General features: G+C 38.9%; 1 protein-coding gene across 3 annotated transcripts in view; it reads right to left on the reverse strand.

Moving 5' to 3' along the window:
- Window positions 1–20366, reverse strand: part of LOC139946004 (atrial natriuretic peptide receptor 1-like) — a 221903-nt gene that overhangs the window by 27153 nt on the left and 174384 nt on the right. For all 3 annotated transcript variants that reach the window (XM_071943584.1, XM_071943585.1, XM_071943583.1), the window contains exons 10-14: window positions 19265–19408; window positions 10573–10694; window positions 7485–7626; window positions 4361–4523; window positions 3031–3244 (exon numbers count right to left, since the gene is read on the reverse strand). In XM_071943584.1, coding sequence (XP_071799685.1) covers window positions 3031–3244; window positions 4361–4523; window positions 7485–7626; window positions 10573–10694; window positions 19265–19408 — 785 coding nt within the window. The remainder of the gene's footprint in view (window positions 1–3030; window positions 3245–4360; window positions 4524–7484; window positions 7627–10572; window positions 10695–19264; window positions 19409–20366) is intronic.

Here is a 20366-nt window from a genome sequence, read left to right on the forward strand (position 1 = left end):
GCAACTACCCCTGCCTGAACCAGGGTTACCATCGTAACTGTCCATAAGGATGTTTGCATGGGTTTCATCCACTTGAAGAATGGCTGAGAGAGCAGAATGCACTTCTAACTTCCCGACCGTTTTCGACGCAATTGTATTTTTTGAATAAAGTGCCTTGCTCACCACCAGAGCTCGGGTCCGGTAAACTAGACCGCTGAGCCACAACACGCCATGTTCAAAAACATGAGTTGGGTACCAGGCAATAAACCGTGCAAGTCTTTCGCGCATTGTTTCAATGTTTTTAGACCACTTGGTCCCGGTGAACATTGCTTAAAGACACTGGACACTCCTACTAGAAACCTCCGTTCTGCTAACAAAGACACCTTCGTTATTCCTAAAGTTACCACCAAAGCAGATGGTCAACGTAGTTATCAGTTTGCTGCTCCTCACTTATGGATCAATCTCCCTCTACACATCAAACAAGCCACCACGATCTCAAGTTTCAAGACTCTTCTCAAAACATATCTATTTAAATCTCCATATGCTTAATTATTCTTTTGTTTCCCTCTGAGCGCTTAGAGACTTTCTTTTGGAGGTGTTAGGCGCTATAGAAATACGGTTGTTTTTATTATTATATTATTATTGGTAATTGTCGAAGACCAGTCTTCTCACTTGGTGTATCTCGACATATGCATAAATTACAAACCTGTGTAAATTTGAGCTCAATTGGTAGTCGAAGTTGTGAGATAACTATGAAAGAAAAAACACCTTTGTCACACGAAGTTGTTTGCTTTCAGATGCTTGATTTCAGGACCTCAAATTCTAGATCTGAGGTCTCGAAATCATATTCGTGGAAAATTACTTCTTTCTCGAAAACTACGTCACTTCAGAGGGAGCCGTTTCTAACAATGTTTTATACTATCAACCTCTACCCATTACTAATCAAGAAAGGTTTTATGCTAATAGTTATTTTATTAGGTAATTACCAACAGTGTCCACTGCCTTTTAAACTTGTAATGAATGAAACAAACTTGCAGTTCACTTCAACGGTCGCAATGTTTGGGAACGGGCCGGGCGAGACTAACACAGTCTTTTTTGGCCTCAGTTGACAAAAACAAGCGCACCGTATCAATACCTCCCGCTCTTTCAAAAAACAACGCGCTGGTGAATATAGGATACAAGACTTGGGTTGTGCTTCTTTAGGACCTAAAATAACGTCCAGAAACCACGTGAACGACGAAAACTTATCCCTGCGTCACAACCCTCTCAATTTATATACAGCTCTGTGTACAGAGCTAGCAAGGAATGATGAGTGAAAAAGTGGTGCTACGGGATCGATCACCCCTGGGAACGAGGTCGACAAAAAATGTCATTGAGTGAAGTTGGCCCAATGTGTCCCCAAAAGGTTCACATTATTAGGCGCGCTACGCCCTTCTCCCGATTTGGTATCGCTATTTTTAGCAGATGGTATCGACATGAAGTGCCACAATGTGACAGCACCTTTGAGAAGGGCACACAGGGTCATCCTTCCACCCCAATTCCATCCCAATTAGTTTACTTTTACCCTCACCAGAACTTCCCAAAAATAAGGATATAAATAAAAGTTCTCGAGCGGACAACTACATGTGAAAAAAGTGTAGTCCATTCGAGCTGCACTTCGATCGATACGAGCTAAAAATGTCCTCCCTAACTCGGCCCTTCCGACAGTTGCATCACCTCCCTCTGGGATTTGTCACTCAGTCTAACTTTGTATGTGTGTGCCACACGGTAATAGCCCCGACCAAACTGCAAGGGTTAAATGATTGAATTATCAACTACAACTTCTTCTTTTTCTGAGCAGTAATCTTTAAAAGCAAACGAGTAAAAGGGATGGGAGAATCGAAACGACAAAAATCTTCGCTTGAATTCAAGGCACTGTATATAATGGTCGGGCACAATGCCCTTTTCATCGTGATTGTTTCCAATGGGGACATTTTAGAAGACCGGTGGGCTTTGGAACGTGATACGCTCACCGTTGAGTCTCGCGTGGCAAATACTGTCAAGATATTGAGATGTTGGGACTGGGGAATCAGAGCAAGTCAATTAATGATCGCGAATTTTGAAGTCATAAAAGACCGGGTGGGGGCTCTGCATAGAAACACAACATAGGGAGACTTTCGGGCCAAGTTCGGGCGGTTTATTTTTGGATAGTCGAGAACAAGTAGTATCGCCGTTCTTGTTTCATCCGCTCAAACGACGATGTGATACAGCGCCACGAAAAGCGATTCGGTACTGGCCAAAATAGTTTTTAATTTTGTACAGTAGGAAACCTGACGGTAGAAAGTGAACTAACGTTCGACCTTATTCTTAAGGGATGACAGTATAAAGTCTAATGTTAGCTTTTAACTTGAAATATAACAATCAATGTTAGAGTAATTTGGCATCTAGTTTACTCATTCTCTTGAGATGCTGCCGCCATTTTGTAAAGTGTTATCTCGAAACCCAGATGAATGGTGGTGTTTGATCTTGTTCTGAGATTACTGTTCTCGGGTCGCATTCTCATCATTCGGGCGTGCCGCGAACAGTGAACTTGTGCAAAGAACACAAAGCCCTAACTCGGCCTCCAATGGGACGTAAAGTCGTTGGTCCCGTGTGTTGTGTAACGCACGTAACCCAGTGCACTAATTACGAAAAGAGAAAGGGTTCGCCCCTGTGTTCCTGGTTTGATTGGCTGCATATTGCGCCACGGCACCTTGTAAACCACTACATCACATTGTCAAAGACCAGTTGACGTACTACCAAACATGTCCAGTGCCTTAAAGCGTCACTAAGTGACGGATATGCGCATAAAATCCCCATCACACTAAACTCGTTCTCACTGCGTTCTGAAAAATGTAGTCTTGGTGCAAGAAGTGGTTCACACTATCACTCATCTATCGCGATCCCCCGCTCGCTCCCTACTCGCCGTGCACATTACTATCGTCTGGCAACAAGACTACATGATTCAGAACGTAGTGAGAACGGGTTCGGGGTGATGGGGGTAGACAAAAGCCACTTTTGTGTATAACTTACTGTAGAGAAGACGATCCGTTTTTTGTTTCTCCAACTCGAGATCCTGCGTCCTCTCATTTACGAGCGCCTCAAGATGTCTGGAGTACTTCTCCATGAGTTGCATCATCATGTCGACGGGGCTGAGCTTGTTGGGGTTGATACTGTGTATCGTCGTCTTGATCTGGGAGAAGGTTGGCCGCAGGGTCGGGTTGGTCTGCCAGCATCTTTCGATGAGCTACTTAAAGAGAAAGGAAATTGGAGATAGATGGATTAATAAGAATAGTCTCAAGAAATTACTGTATTTGGTGGTTATAACTAAAACCATCGTTGGAATAGAGCAAAGTAATTTATCTAAATAATAATGCCAGTATATTGTCATTTATTGTCAACAAAAAACAGTGAATAACTGTTTTCTAAAACACTCCTAATTACAATTGTTTATCCCGGAAGACACATTGTTGATCAAGCATGTAGCCAATTAAAGAGAAGACACAGAGAGACAGACAGAGAGACAGACCGACAGACAGACGGGGTACGGACATTCTTATGAAGTTGGGCGACACTATGGGCTGTTCCAGTTTTTGTTCTATTATTTCCTTTTGTTTTTCACTTTCTTGTTAAAAACATAGTGGGTGTATCCCACATTCTGTCAAAACACTCTACACGTAGAGTTCTTAGACCTACAAACCACCCCACAACGTCTGTCTTAATTTAATAGAACGACATAGTGGACTTTTCCCATTTTTTTTCTATCACAAATTTTCTGTATTCTTCTTGTTAAAATCCTTGTGTGGTTAACGCGTCAGTAAAAAAAAACCTCCGTAAAATACAGTTCCTACCTAAGGGCAGTGTGACTACTTTAGTAGGGCTACATTATGGGCTTTCTTTAGGTCTTGTCTATTATCCCTTTTCTGTAATCTCTCCAGTTAAAAACATTGTGGGGTAATTTAGTTTCTATTTAAAAATCACCACACATCGACTTTCTTGTAAAGCACAGACCTTATTGGTAACAGGGCCCAATTTTATAAAGCCTGTGAGCACAAAAAATTGCTAAGCATGACATTTATTCCTTGATAAAAACAGGATTACCAACCAAATTTCTATTTGTTGCATACTGCTTGATGCTGGTGTTCAGCTGTTGTTTGCTGTAACCCTAAAATCACGTGGCAATTGGTAAATGGTTGGTAATCCTGTTTTTATCAAGGAAGAAATTTCATGCTAAGCATTGTTTTTTGCTTACAGGCTTTATGAAATTGGGCACAGTATGGAAAGCAAAACATTTTCTTTTCATTTGATAAATTGATTTTTAATTTTTTATTTGATTACTTTAAAACTTTTGTTTTCTTCAGACCTTTTTGTATTCCTCGGGACACGGGCATCTCTCGTCGTCGGGTAGGGCGTCTGAAGAAGTGAGATCGGGAAGAGAAGGGCGCCACCTACCGTCTACATTATCGAGATCTTGCGAGTCGCAAGGTTCGTTTCTCGTGGCAATTTCTACTAAAATGACTGCAAAACTGTACAAGAGGGGAAAATTGGTAGACAATCAAAAGGTAAATTAGTGCTAGGAAATAAAACAAAAACAAGTCAAATGTAAAAAATAAAGAGTTTAAAGCTTCAATGTTTAAAATATGAACGGTCAAAAAACAAATAAATGTAAACGTGCATTTTATAACACGGAACCAGACTGTTTTCCCTATTTAAAACCCAGTCTGGTGACATTGGTTTGGATGGAAAGTTACAAAGACTGTGCCAAAAATTCACTCGACAAGTATCCGTTTCACTAACAACAACATAAGGCGAATGCAGCCTCAACTAACACCAAACAACGAAAGGCAGTATCTCTGTTCACCCAACAAATGGGAACTGTTTGAGTAATTCCGTTTATTCAGTTCGGGGAATGAGCGGCCGTGTAATCCAGTAATTCGTGCGCGCCTGTTTTTTTGTTCTTCATTGGGAATCCAATACCACATAGCTCGAATCGATTGATGTACGACAAGCAGATGTCAAAATGTCTAGGAAGTTAAAAAGGCAAATTAAACATGGAGAAAAAGAAGAGAGAGAGAGATAGAGTGTTTTTTTTTATATTATATTTGTTGTTTTACAGAATAGTGTCCGACGCGCGAAGCAGACAAATGAACACTATAAGTTATTCATTTCGAGTGTGGTCTTGAGTGGCTTTAACGATGGCCGAACACATGGCCAACAGCACCGTATGACAGATTGCTTGAACAACGCGTATACGAAATTAAAGGCACTGGACACTATTGGTACTTTCTCAACATAATTATTAGCATACAAGCTTACTTGACAACGAGCAATGGAGAGCTGTTGATAGAGTTAAACATTGTAAGAAAAGCTCTCTCTGAAGTATAGTTATTTTAATAAGAGGTAATTTCTCACTCAAAAATTAAAAGACTTCAGGCCTGAAGCCTTTTATTAGGCATCTGAAAGCACACACAATTTGCGCAACAAGGATGTTTTTTCTTTCATTATTCTCTTGCAACTTCAATGACCAATTGACTCGAAATTTTCACAGGTTGTTCTTTTATGCATATGTTGGGATACACCAAGTGAAAATACTGGTCTTTGACAAAGATGGCTTTAGTATCAGAGTCGCCATTCCTGCATGATGCACGGCCAAAAAAACGCCAGTAACAAACTCGTGAAATGTTATCTACCGACAGTAATAACAACATACATGGGGCTAACAAGGTGGTTGCAACAACTTCAGCTTTTCAGTGATGCGAATGCACGTTTTAGCATCAAATTATATTCATCAGCATGAAGCTGAAATGACTTCGACCTTTTCATGAACATTTTCTTTACATTTACAAAGCAAAAGGATCACAACAATTTTTAACAGCAGCAGAAACGAAAATGAACATCTCAGACCGAAAGTGTTTATTTCATTAATAATGAAGATGAGGTATTTGGCGCGAGTGATCAGCCAAGAGGTAGGAATTACGGTAGCTTAAAAATACCATCCACGTTTCTGATGTTCCTTAGCTAATTTCGTAGCTAAAAAAAAAAAACAATTGTAGCTTTAAAACATTTTTTATATTTACATGAAATAGGCTATCATCAGCTCTCCTTAAGCGTTTTATCTACGAGCATATTAAATTGTTATTTTTCCCCCCTTTTTTATTTTTACACGAGGTCCATTAATTTGATGAAGCGCTTGGTAAGGGTTTACAATGCAGACCCTTTCTCTTAATATTAAATAAGTGTAAAATGTGTTAATCTTTGTGCATTACACGGCACATGGGGCACACAGCGTTACGACCCACCCAAGGACGCAACACAAATGGTTGAGCCTCATTTAATGACACATGTGTCATGGCCGGGAGCCGAACCCTTGCCAAATTTCATAGAGCTGCTTAGCACAAAAAGTAGCTGAGCATGAAATGTTTGCCTTGATAAAAACAGGATTACCAACCAAATTTCCACGTGATTTTCAGGATAACCAAACAACTACTGAATACCATAATAACAAGCAATTTGCAGCAAATAGAAAATTGGTTAGTAATTCTTTTTTTTATCAAGGAAGAAATTTCATGCTAAGAAAAGTTTTGTGCTTAGCAGCTCTATGAAATTGGGCTCTGCTGATCAGGAACATCGGAGTTTGAGATCGATGCACTTAAAGGAACACGTTGCCCTGGATCGGACGAGTTGGTCTATAAAAAGCGTTTGTAACAGTCTGTTATAAAATGCATTATGATTAAAAATGCATTATGATTAGAAAGATGTTTTAAAAGTAGAAAACAATTATCTACACAAACATGCCTCGAGATTGTGTGGTTGTCCTTTTACTGTGCGAACTAACACGATCGGCCATTCATGAGAGTCAAAAATTTGACTCCCATAAATGGCCGACCGTGTTAGTCGACGAGGTAAAAAGAAAACCGTGCAATTTCGAGACACGTTTGTGTGGACCATTGTGTTATACTTTTACAACATCTTTCTAACCATATGCATTTTTATAACAAACGGTTACAAACGATTTTCAAAGACCAACTCGACCGATCCAAGGCAACGTGTTCCTTTAACTGCTCAGCCATATTGTTTTGCCATATTGCCACCTTTGGTAATATTGTCAGATACCAGTTTTCTCACTAAAAAAACCTATAATGGCCTGAAGTCTTTTATTATTTGAGTGGGAATTTACACCTTGAAAATCAACATTTCTCGAAAACTACATTACTTCACAGGGAGTCGTTTCTCACGATGGTTTTTTACTACCAACACCTCTCCATTTCTCGTTACCAAATAAGTTTCTATGCTAACAATTATTTTGAGTAATTACCAAGAGTCTCCATTGCTTAAAGGTCTTCGACAGGAGAATCACTGGTTCGACACTTGTTTCAGAGCATGTGCTATCCTTTTCACTGAATGGACTGATAAGCAAGTCTGGACGCATAACCTGCATACCAGATATTTCTTAGGCATAACTCAACCAGGAACGCCGTCAACCTTACCTATAAACATCTACAGGTGGTGTGAGCGTTAGACTAGGACACTCCAGGATCTCAGGAGGGAGGTAGACTCGCGCCACTCTTGAATTATATGTTTCATCTTCAACGTTCCCGTCAGGTCTTCTGAACGTCGGTAAACCGTAATCTGGATGAAAGAAGAAACAACAAATAATCTAAAGTTGTTCTCACCCAAAGTAAAGATAATTTAACGGCAAGATTCGTGTTGTACTGGTCAATAACAATTATTGTGAATTATCAAAATGTACTATGTTTTACAACGTATTACTTATTGAAACTAATGCATTGACAAACTTTACTTTGAAATGTGAAATGTAAAGACAGCAATGAAATAAATATATGATGATGATAATGATGATTCGAGTCTAAGTTGAAAATATCACAGTTGTTCAAAGTGTGTGACTTTCCAGCCAAACAAAACTCCCCAAATGTTGCCAAGTCTTCTTGAGTTTGATGGATTTGGCAACTGGTACTACTTACTGTTCACAATCACCTATCATAATACTCTTCAAGCATGGGTCGAAAGGGATATCAGAAAACAGTTTCCTGAATGTTGATCTACCAATGTGGATCAGTTTGAAAGGTTTAGAATAGCCCTGGTAAATTTTGATGATATCATGTCGCTGTCCATGGGAAATCTATCAATGTGAGATTAATCTTAAAGACAATGGACACTATTAGTAGTTGTCAAAGACCAGTCTTCTCACTTGGTGTATCTCAACATATGCATAAAATAACAAACCAGTGAAAATTTGAGCTCAATTTGTCGTCGAAGGTGTGAGAAAATGATGAAAGAAAAAAACAGCATTGTTGGACGAATTTGTGTGCTTTCAGATAGAAATAAAAGACTTCTAGCTTGAAGTATTTTAATATTTTAGTGAGAAATTAACACTTTCTCAAAAACTACGTTACTTTAGAGGGAGTCGTTTCCCACAATGTTTTGTATCAACAGCTCTCCAATGCCCATTATACCAAAGTCAGTTTTAAGTTAATCACTGTTTTTGAGTAATTACTAAACATGTATCTTCCCTTTAATTAAAAATTCAAACATTTCAATCCCTTTTCCAGACAAACAAAACAACTCCAATGGTGTTGGGTGTCATAAGTCAGTTGAGATTTTGTGATGCACTCATTTTTTTCAATAGATATAGTCCTCGTGAAAGTGTGGGGAAATTACAAGTCCTTAAAGACACTGGACACTACTGGTAATTGGTCAAAGACCAGTCTTCTCACAAAGACCAGTCTTCTCAACATATGAATGAAATAACAAACCTGTGAAAATTTGAGCTCAAATGGTCGTCGAAGTTGCGAGTTAATAATGAAAGAAAAAACACCCTTGTAACACGAAGTTGTGTGCTTTCAGATGCTTGATTTCGAGACCTAAAAATCTAAATCTGAGGTCTTGAAATCAAATTCATGGAAATTATTTCTTTCTCGAAAACTACGTTACTTCAGAGGGAGCCGTTTCTCACAATCCTTTATACTATTAACAGCTATCCTTTACTTGGTTACCAAGTAAGTTTCTTTGCTAAAACATATGTTGAGTAATAACCAATAGTGTCCACTGCATTTAACCTGGATCCTACACAGCAGAAAGTTATTCAGCATGTTTTCTTTAGCAGCTATTTAAAAAAATTGGCACTGGTCATCTTTGATGCAGATGGCTGCCTGGTTGAGAGATTTTGTGGTCATTCATCAAGCGACCAAGCGTGGGGTTTATTTCAAATCCAAGGCATGAAACCATCATCACTCAAAATCTTTGAATCGTGAAGACAAATAAATACATAATCCCCTGTGTTATCCTCTAAAAAGTGAGTCCCTACCCCCCCTTGATCATGACATCTTGCGATTAGTCCAGATCAAGGCTTTCATCCCCCTCCGTTTTGAGGATTAGACCACGCCTACAGCGACGAGGGATCAAGTCATTCGAGATGTTGATTTGTTTTCTCCAGACATTGAGGGTGGAACTGTATCTCAACGGGCAGGCGGATGAACCGCGACTTGACAGCTCCAATCGTCGGTGATTCATCTCCAAATCACGGCGGCCCTGGTCTCCGATGAACCGGCCCATCGCTCGTCGCGAAACACCCATTAATTATCTCGACATTTTTTATTATATAAAATGAAGTGCTATAAAGAAACTGCGCGGTGTACAAACACTGGTCGAATGTCCTCGTGTAGAAATAGGTGGCATACCTAACTCGACGGTATTAAGCCGTGTTTAGAGCCCGACATCAAATAACTCACGTGTGCTCATCAATTACTCTCACATCTAGTTTCTATGTTCTTCTTTCTTTAAAGACAAAGTATCGGGCTGGTTATATTGTGAGTGATTAATTTAATCTGAATACTCACTATTTCGCGATAATCAAAAATTAACCAAAGTTAAAATTTATATACATGTAGTAAGGTATGCAGTAACACCTAAGGATAATCTCTAAATGAGTTGGAGTGGTTCTGAAAAGAATCGTAGGTTTCAACTCTACGGTTAGATTTGCATAAAGTCTTGTAATGACTTGCTTAAAGTCACAGTTTACCGCTTACGTTTGATTTCCTCAGACTAATTTCACGATACTCCCAAGTTAACCATTGCTTGATCCCGTATTTTAATAATGTTTGGTTCAATGACTTGCATAGCCACAAGTTACTTCTTCAATTTAAACCACTCACTGTACTACAGAGACAGTTGCTATGTCAGATGCCCCGGGACAAGCTTATGCATAGTAACCGTTCATTTAGAAATATGTATGTGTGAATATCGTCTCTTGTGACGTAGCAACTGTACCTTCAGTCTGAGGAATTCCAATTTAAGTAGTACCTTGTGATCAAGTACGTCATTGGACGTCAGTACTCTCTAAATAAGACGGACAACTCTTTTTCGAGTGGTCTTCCACTCTTTTATATTGAACTTTGCATATTTTTGAGTGACTTTTGTACCATAACTTGCATATAAAATAACAAACCTGTTAAAATTTAGGCTCAATCGGTCCGCGGAATCGGGAGAAAATTACGGGAAAACCCTACCTTGTTTCCGCACGAAACATCTTGGAGATGATATATATTTAGTTCTTACCGGTTATTTTCACCACCCATCTATCGTCTACCACGCAGTTGGATGACTTGAGACGCCCGTGGCAGATTCTATTACTGTGTAATTGATTCATACCCCTCGCTATGTCGCTACAGAATGAAAATCTGGCGGGAAGAAAATAAAACAAAAAACGGGGCCAAGTGTCAAAAGGTTAATAAAATATAGACCTTTATGAAGCTGTCACCATCTTGGTCGTGTTCCCCGTTTTCAACAACAGTAATGAATGCTAAAATTCTTTGCGCATGGCACCGGACTGTTATTTCGTCCAGCCTCAGTTTGGTTACAATGAGTTGAAATGGAGTAAAATCAAGATGACCGCACCGCGATAAAGGTCTATTGTGCTACCCAAAACAAAAAGATAGGCCGAATTGGCGGCTAGCTTAGGGTGTTGCAAATGACGTCCTATACTACAACGTTTGATGACGTCACGATTCGGCCTTAGCCGTATAGCCGCCAAGTCGGACCGGGCTAACACGCACACATTAATTTTATGAAACATTATGTATACAGCAACATGTGATACCTAAGGCCACCCGTACAAGACGGGTTTAATAGACAAAGTGACTTATCAAAAAGAACGACTTTGTACATATTCCAGGGCCTTTCTGGCAGGCAAGATACTACAGTGGTCATTTGGGATATGTTTTTATTTTTCTGCCATAATTTCAAAAAATTCAAAGTAATCAAAGAAATAGCTGATCATGCTTGGATTGCACCCCCTTTCTTCATATCAAAAGTTGATACCAAATCAGAGAGTGCGAAGTATCAGGGTCAAGGGCACAAGTGCCACCACCGAGGCTCAAAGCCACACTCTGCTGGACCCAATTTCATAGAGCTGCTAAGCACAAAAATGTTCTTAGCATGAAAATTCTTCCTTGATAAAAACAGGATTACCAACCAAATCTCAACTGGATTTTCAGGATAAGCAAACAACAGCTGAATACCAGTAACAAGGAATATGCAACAAATTGAAATTTGGTTGTTAATCCTGTTTTTACCAAGGAAGAAATTTCATGCTTAGCAAAGTTTTGTGCTTAGCAACTCTATGAAATTGGGCCCTGATCAGAAACATCAGGGGCCAGTTTCATAGCGCTGCTTACACCGGTAAGCAACTGTTTGTAAGCATAATTATTTCACGGGTTGGAAAGCCAATTAGGCGGACAGCTTGCGCATTCACCATGAATCAACATCGTTACGTCATTCATTTCCATACCGTATAATCCCATCGGAAGGTTAGCATGCCTTTTCGTGTGCTTACGGATAGCAGTACTATGAAACGGCACGGTAAGCACAAAGTCGGCTGCTAAGCAGCTCTTGGAAATTGGCCCATCAGAGCTTGAGTTCGGTGATCTTAACCGGTCGGCCACGACACGCACGAAATGGAATGTGGAATTAAACATTGTAATTGCCAATACTTATTATTGCACACGATGCCTTTAAAACAAGGCTGGCAAATCCAGGCTATTAAAAAATAATGATGTGGTCACGAGTGTCACATGGATACCACGTGCCAATGTGAGTAACTTATTTTAAACCAACATGGCCGTGAAACGTATACTAATTGGGTATAGTTGGTAAACCACCCCTCCCGCAATTAACATTCTTTATACTCGCTTGACGAACAGTGAATTTCTTAATGAATTTCTTTGTCCGCTTATCGAATCAAATTAGTCATAAGTAATAACAACAGCAACAACGAACATTTTGGAGAGAAATAGCTGCCTCAATCTGCCTTTAAAGGCACGGTATACGTACAAATTAATGGTAATACAAACTTAACTTGTAATGGTTATTAAAGTACGGCATCTTTCGATAGTATAAAGTATTTTGAGAATCATTTCACTTCAAAGGTGGGTTTGGAAAGAGATATCAGTTTTTATCCCCAAACATTTGAATCTTATAGAAACGTTACTGTCAGAAACGCTTCTCAGACTGAGTATTTCAATATAACTGATTATTTTGCATTCGTGGACATAACCGCTACATTTTTCGGCAATATCTCAAAAACGCTATCCTCTATACGAAATGTTCACAGGGTAGTTTTATTTTAAAAAATCTTCACTTATAACATTAAAACAACAACACGCTTCCAAATACAAAGGAAGGCCTATACTTCGCCAACAAGTTTTTCTTAACAATACAAGTCAAAAGCATAGGAAATAGGAAGTTAAAAAATAGCACCGGATGAACTACATCTACGTCAGTTTTAACGCTGTCATTTCGTGTTGATAATGCATCACATGCATAACAAGATCAGAGTTGCATTTCTCTAGGCAGTTGTGACGATAAGTTATGGCGACAGATGCAGTCAACTGCTGGAAAACATTTAGGTTTAAATCAAGCATAACTTTGTTTGTTTTAAAGGCGGTGGACACTATTGGTTATTACTCAAAATAATATTTAGCATAAAACCTTACTTGGTAACAAGCAATGGGGGAGAGGTTGCTAGTATAAAACATTGTGAGAAACGGCTCCCTCTGACGTGGAGTGGTTTTCGAAGTAACTTTCCATGAATTTGATTTCGAGACCTCAGATTTAGAACTTGAGGTCTCGAAATCAAGCATCTAAAAGCACACAACTTAATGTGACAAGGGTGTTTTTTCTTTCATCATTAGCTCGCAACTTTGACCACCAATTGAGCTCAAATTTTCACAGGTTTGTTATTTTAGGCCTATGCACATGTCGAGATACACTTAGTGAAGAGACTGATCTTTGACAATTACCAATAGTGTCCAGTGTCTTTAACCACATCATATTATATAAAGCATTGTACATGTATAAAACTATGTAAACATACATTTTATTTCAAAAGGGGGTCGCAATGGTCGCGAAAATCCGGAGCGAATACGTTCATGCAGGGAAACAAAAAAAATTCCCAATAGCGATTAAAATAGCCGTTGTGGTTTCGACATTTCGAACAGTATACTCTGCTCGTGTTCAAGAAAAACGAGATTTGTATATATATATATACTGCGCGTGTACTCTGCTCGTTTCTGCTCGTTTCTCCTGAAGACGAGCAGAGTACACTGTTCGAAACGTCGATACCACACCGGCTCTTTTCAGAGCCAGCACCCCCCACCCCCCCCCAAAAAAAATGTACACATTGTTGTACCCGCAAGTTTACCATTTGTTTACAGTTTCTTCATAACTGTTAATATTAAGCAGTTATGAGCAGGCAATTATTGTATCTCTTAATATTTTTATATGGAGCTGGTCTGCTATTGTAATTGCCTGCAAAGGATGATTAAAGTTTTTCTGAATTGAATTGAATTGAATTGAAACTAATAATATAATATCAAGAAAGATTTGGAACGCTAATTATCCCTATAACTTGCAGCTGATAAGCTGAAATGAGAAGGACTGGGGCTACAATGTGTTCGAGCTGATGGCATGCGAGGGTGCCTAGGGCAGACAGCCACATCAACCCATGAACACGGAGCACAGCTAGGGATCGAAAGTGTTTGGTTTTCCGGGTGACGGGGTAGAAAAATATAATCAAAGAAAAAAAAAATGAATAATAGAATAAGAAAGAAAAATTAATTACTTCAGAATAAATATATGATAATATATTCCAAATAAAAACAGTTAGTCTGAAATATTTCACAGAATTTTGTTTTGTAATTTGTAAACTCAAAACGTCAAATTTAAGGGTTTAATGAAACTCAGCATGTTTCTTATATGGCTTCTTGTTTAACATTATGTATTTACAGTGCCCTAAGCGTCTGATTCTGTTAGGCTGATTCTGGCGCGATATAAATGCTGTTTATTGACATTAATTTATTTAATTCAGGTGTCATTTAGTCAGGATTCCTAATGGCACAAGTGATACCATCATCAAAATCCAAATTCAGTTTTGTTTTCGTCAAATTCTTTAAAACAAAACACCAATTAAAAAAAAACATAATATTTATATATAGCTGCAGACAAAGTTTTAAGTTAAATGCCCTTTAAAAACTACGGACATTGTCTGTGCTAGGGGGGCATTAGCAGTTTGCACCTGACCACCTGCAGGCCAGGCACTATGAGGTACACCTGACCACCTTAGGGGCGTGTCGTGCATGCATCCACCGCACTTCCATCGGCCCCCTCTCTCTATCTCACCCCCTCTCGACAGAAATCTTTGCTACATAAGCACGCCAGGCCAAAATCAATGAAAAGAAAGTATAGTCAAAGAAGAAGAAGATGAAGAGAAAAAAAAATGTCGCCATGTGAATTCAAAGCCGAATTGGCCATTGTGTGTGACATGAAATAAATGTCCCTTCTGGGCCCCGGTAATATTTTCTCTGACTCTCCTACTCTTAAAATAACATGATATCGTCTTCAAGAAGAAGAAGGTAAAACCCGTCTGCAATTAGGAATCAAAGAGAGCTTCGGGGAGGAAGAAGAAAAAAAGAAAAGAAAAGAAAAAAAAAAAAAAAAGCCCGGAGATGGTGATGCTCTTGCTTCGTGCCCTGACATTCCCAGTCCGTGTTAGCCACGATAACTTAATATCTCACCCCAATACGCGGCTGATGGTACATACTAAACAGCAAGCAATTATAGAATGAGTCTATTTTCTTCCCCTTTTTGTCTTTGGAGCTTTAAATTCTCGAGGTAGTCGCCAAAAGGAACTCAGCAAATACCCCCCGCTCCCTTGGCACTTGATACAAATAAAATACCGTATGTCAAGGCAGGCTTATAACATTTACAAATGAAGGTAATTTCCTCAACCGATAAAGAGGTAAATGTGTCTAAAACGTTCATTTCTTACACTCCCGTAGCAGAGCTGTTATCCCATTTGGCCCACTGATCTTCAGGACCATGGGTTTATTGATTACCATTGGGCTCTTTTGCGATATGGTTTTCATTTCAAGGCAAAAATACGTCCCCGAACGGAGGGTGTAACCACCCATCAAGTGCGCTAGAGTCCATTTAGTACGTCTTCATAAACCCCTGCCATTACTTGACAATAGCAATGCTTATCTCAATTAAACTAGTCATATATACCGAGGACAAACTAGCTGGCCCCAATTTCATGGCTCTGCTTACCGCCGAATTCTGCGCTTACAATCACGAGTCCCCGCTTAATACGTGCAAGCGCCGAATTTCTGCGCTAGCCTTGTAAGCGTAGAATGCCTAGTGACGTGAAGTACGCACGCGTAGAAGTCAAAAATCGCCGCTAACTCGTGAAATACGCTTACCGTAAGCACAGAATTCCCTGCTTCCGTAAGCGCCGATTCTCTGCTTACGGGTATTGCAGAGCCATTAAATTGGGCCATGATGATAGCAATTTCATATTCTTCCAGTAGGTCTAGAGAGTGTATTTCATATTTCCCTGGGTGGACCTCATAACAATTTTCAAGGGTGTGGTCAGGGATGCCAGACAATATGAAAACTACACGACAGACTAAAGTGTGTTAGAGTACGAGTCAATGGGGGAATTCCCTTGAGATAGCGGACCAGTCTATGGTGTAAAAAAAACCAGCGGAGAGACGACCATGCCCTCGAAATTCAAATTATGTTTTTAAAGCGTATCCTCTTATAGAAGTCGGGGAAAATGAAAACATTATTTATCGTATGCAGAGTAATTCAACAAACGCTAAATTGGCCAGTTGCTAGTCACAATTCTATAACTAATTATCCCGGGCACAGAAATTACCCCTTTTCATTAACAAAGGCCGTCAGCAATAATAATAATCAACTCTGTTGATAAATGGTATTTATCAGTGTTACATTTTGCTCACTACCATGCATACTTTTTCCCCTCTGAATGGCAGAAAAAAAAGTGACAAAAAAGAAAGAAAATAACAAACTTTTAGCCCGTCAATCGCTTAAGCCCGATCTCCAGTAACGTTTCGGTAGACGACCTTTGGTTTGAGGTTCAGTGCAATTGTTTTTAGCCTGTTAGATATACATGTAGACATTATACAATAAAACTAACTTGTGACAATTTAATTTCCAAAGGACTTAGCATTTTTGAGATATCATCGAAATCCTCGAGCGGTATGTTCACGCAGGAAGAATAATCCGTAATTGGAATACACAATCATGCATGGAAGGTTTCTATTAAAGATAGAACTTTGTTTTTGAATTCCTTTCTCTTTAACCACATTCCTTGAAGGGAATCATTTCCCAAAATGATCACCAGCTGCAGTGCTCTTCACTTTTATGGTAATTAATATAATGGAGTAATTAGCCAAGGTACACCATTTCTTCAAAAAAACTTACTTGGTAACAAGCAATGGAGAACTGTTGACGGCTCCCTCTGAAGTAACGTAATTAAAAAAATAAGTGATTTTCCACAAATTTGATTTCGAGACCTTAGAATTAGACTTCGATGTCTCGAAATGAAGCATCTGAAAGCAACCAACTCGTTGTGACAAGGATGTTTTTTCCATTCATTGTTATCTCGCCACTTCGACGACCAAGTGAGCTCAAATTTTCACAGGTTTGTTATTTTAGGTCTATGCATATGTTTAGATACACCAAGTGAGAAGCCTGGGCTTAGACAATAACCAATACTGTTCAGTGTCTTTAATGTAATATTTGTTCGTAATTAACTTCTGGTGGAATGCTCTAATGAGAGCAAGTCGAAAGTGTAGCATGATTGAAATCCAGTGGTCATAAAGTATGAAACAAATTAAGCAAGTCTCTTCGATAAGGTCTCAGTCTTAGTAAACATGCACATAAATCATACACTATTAGACACAATCATATTATTTGGCGAAAGCGAAGCACTTGGAGCACTTGGAGCGACGCTTAATATCAATCATTCGTTAAATTTAGAAGGCGCTAATCCAACAGTCGTTGCTCAAAATATAGCGCCGAACAGAAGGCTTTTGAAAAAGGTGAGATTTAAGTAAAGATTTGAAATTTGCTAATGAGTTTAGATCGCCTGATGTTCTGAGGAAGACAATTCCACATCCTTGGTGGTGCGATATAAAAGGCACGACCCCCCCCCCCCCCACCCCCACTGTGTTTAGTTATTTGAATGTGAAAAAGTGAAGTTTGGGAACAGGAACGCAGATTTCTGACAGATTCTTTGATGGACAATAGACATAAACGTTATTCGTTACTTGAATTACACAATGATTTCCCACATTGTTACTAACAGTAACACGATGATACACAGCAAGACAGTTCTCTAAGTTAAAGACACTTGACACTATTGGTAATTGTCAAAGACCAGTTTTCTCACTTGGTGTATCTCAACATATGCATAAAATAATAAACCTGTGAAAATTTGAGCTCGATCGGTCGTCGGAGTTGCGAGATAACTATGAAATAAAAAAACACCCTTGTCACACGAAGTTGTGTGCTTTCAGATGCTTGATTTCTAGACGTCAAGTTCTAAACTCGAGGTCTCGAAATCAAATTCGTGGAAAATTACTTCTTTCTCTAAAACTACGTTTCTCACAATGCTTTATACTACCAACCTCTCCCCATTACTCGTTTCCAAGTGAGGTTTTATGCCAATAACTATTTTGAGTAATATTGTCCACTGCCTTTAACAACAAACTCCACATGGCAAGTAGATATACACATGGTGTTACCGTACCGCAAACCAAATATACATTGATTTCCCGCTATACAGGAAAACGCGGTAAAAGTTCATTGTTATTATGCAGTTGGGCTTTGCGTTTGTAACGATCTCGAGCCATAAACTGAAAGCCTACCGTCTATAATTTCAACAATTTTTAATTTAAACTTTGGACACTGACCATTCTTACATATCCAGATTATACTTGACTGGAATCGCTCGGTCCAATTCCCAACCAGACCCATTTACTGTCCGAAATCTTGAAACCATTGGGTCCCCATTATAAAATAATGGAGACCAATAAAGCAACTGGGTGCCCAATTTAGAACCATTGTCCGAGTAGGAATCATTTCCCATATTGCAATATTGCATGTACATTCGTTAATGTCTTTACATTATCGTTATTTATTGACATATTTGAATGATTACTCAAATTGTGAGTCATGGTCAAAATAGGATTCAGTGGAATAATAGTTGTCCTACTTTGTTTTTCAAATATGACTGTCTAAATTACAATCATTTCTCAATGATATTCCATCATACGAAGCCAGTTCTACAGTATATGAATTACTTACGAATAAAAACCCGAACCCCAAACAAAAAGACAAACAAAACAAACGCCCTCTAGTAAATAAACAAACGAAAACTGAGTGCAGAGAAGTTAAGTTAACTTAAGTAAGGAATTAACAGGTCAAAGATCACACGTTTCTCCCGAACGCGACAAGAGAACACCTTTAAAGGCAGTGCACACTATTGGTAATTGTCAAAGACTAGCCTTCACAGTTGGTGTATCTCAACATAATGCATAAAATAACAAACCTGTGAAAATTTGAGCTTAATCGGTCATCGAACTTGTGAGATAATAATGAAAGAAAAAAACACCCCTGTCACACGAAGTTGTGTGCGTTTAGATGGTTGATTTCGAGACCTCAAGTTCTAAATCTGAGGTCTCGAAATCAAATTCGTGGAAAATTACTTCTTTCTCGAAAACTATGGCACTTCAGAGGGAGCCGTTTCTCACAATGTTTTTTACTCGTCGCCAAGAAAGGTTTTATGCTAATATTTCTTTTGAGTAATTACCAATAGTGTCCACTGTCTTTTAAGGTATACCCTGAATAAGAGAAGCAATAATTGTTAACATTGAGGGCGTCTTACCTGAAGCTCCAGTTGAGTGGAACGTCATCGTTTAGAAGCACATCAGTGAGACTACCTTTTGGACAATACTCCGTTGCTATGGCAACGTTAGGAACATCTACACATCCGCCCATGAACTTGCAGAGATTCGCGTGGTGGATATCCCTGTATATATAAAAAAAAAATTGTTTACAAACAATAATACAAAAAGTAACAAATTAAAGGCACCTGGAAATATATATTTTTCTTCAAACATTAAGTATATGTTTCTGAACAATAAAATATTTTTTTTTGAGTAATTGTTTTTAACGATTTATATGTTAAAAAAAAAAAAAAAAAAAAATGGGTGGGGGTGACTTCGCCTACCCCTTTTGTGACTTCAATCGAGGCGGACTTTGCCTCGATCGAACATCAAACACACGCACGTGCAAGTACATTCAAGTCCTAGTCGTGAGTTTGTACGTTCCAAAAAAAGTTTTTTTTCTTGCATTTTTCCGGCAATGTCGACCACGTGTATTGCTGCTGGATGCAGCAAAACAACTAAAGATGGGGTAAGTTTGCAAAGTAGTCCGGTCCGATGTCTTTTCAAGCGCTGTGCAGCAAACAAGTCGAGTCGTGACATGAAGAGAAAAGTTCTTTTCTAGAACATGACGCCATTGCAAAAAAAATTCCAGCAAGTGGGGAAGTCGAAGAAGGTACCTGAAAGACGTAACGAACCTAAAAGAGCATTTGCCCAACGTGAACAAAATCAGGTATTGTTTCAACTTTGAGGTCATTTGTTTAGCCTGCGCCAAGCGTCACTATCTTGTGTTGGCACTGCATGCGATTCATCGCGCCTCGATTGACGTCACGAACAGCGCCCTCTCAGGTCGGGCTTATTTTCAAATGTGTAAATAACATGGAAAATAATTTTTGTAAATCTTGGTTATTTGTTTATTCATATTCCACTTATCAAAAACACATATTTCAGTGACAAAAGCTTTATTTTGACGAAACACCACTTCCAGGTGACTTTAAAGGTATTATACTGGATTGGTAGAGCTTACATAGAATAGTTGCAGAGTGTTCATGTTTTGTGTGGTCAACCAATAACCAAAAAGTGACAACCTAAAGGTATAATACA

The sequence above is a fragment of the Asterias amurensis genome, chromosome 13 (genome assembly GCF_032118995.1).
Source record: "Asterias amurensis chromosome 13, ASM3211899v1".
NCBI classification, from domain to species: Eukaryota; Metazoa; Echinodermata; class Asteroidea; order Forcipulatida; family Asteriidae; genus Asterias; species Asterias amurensis.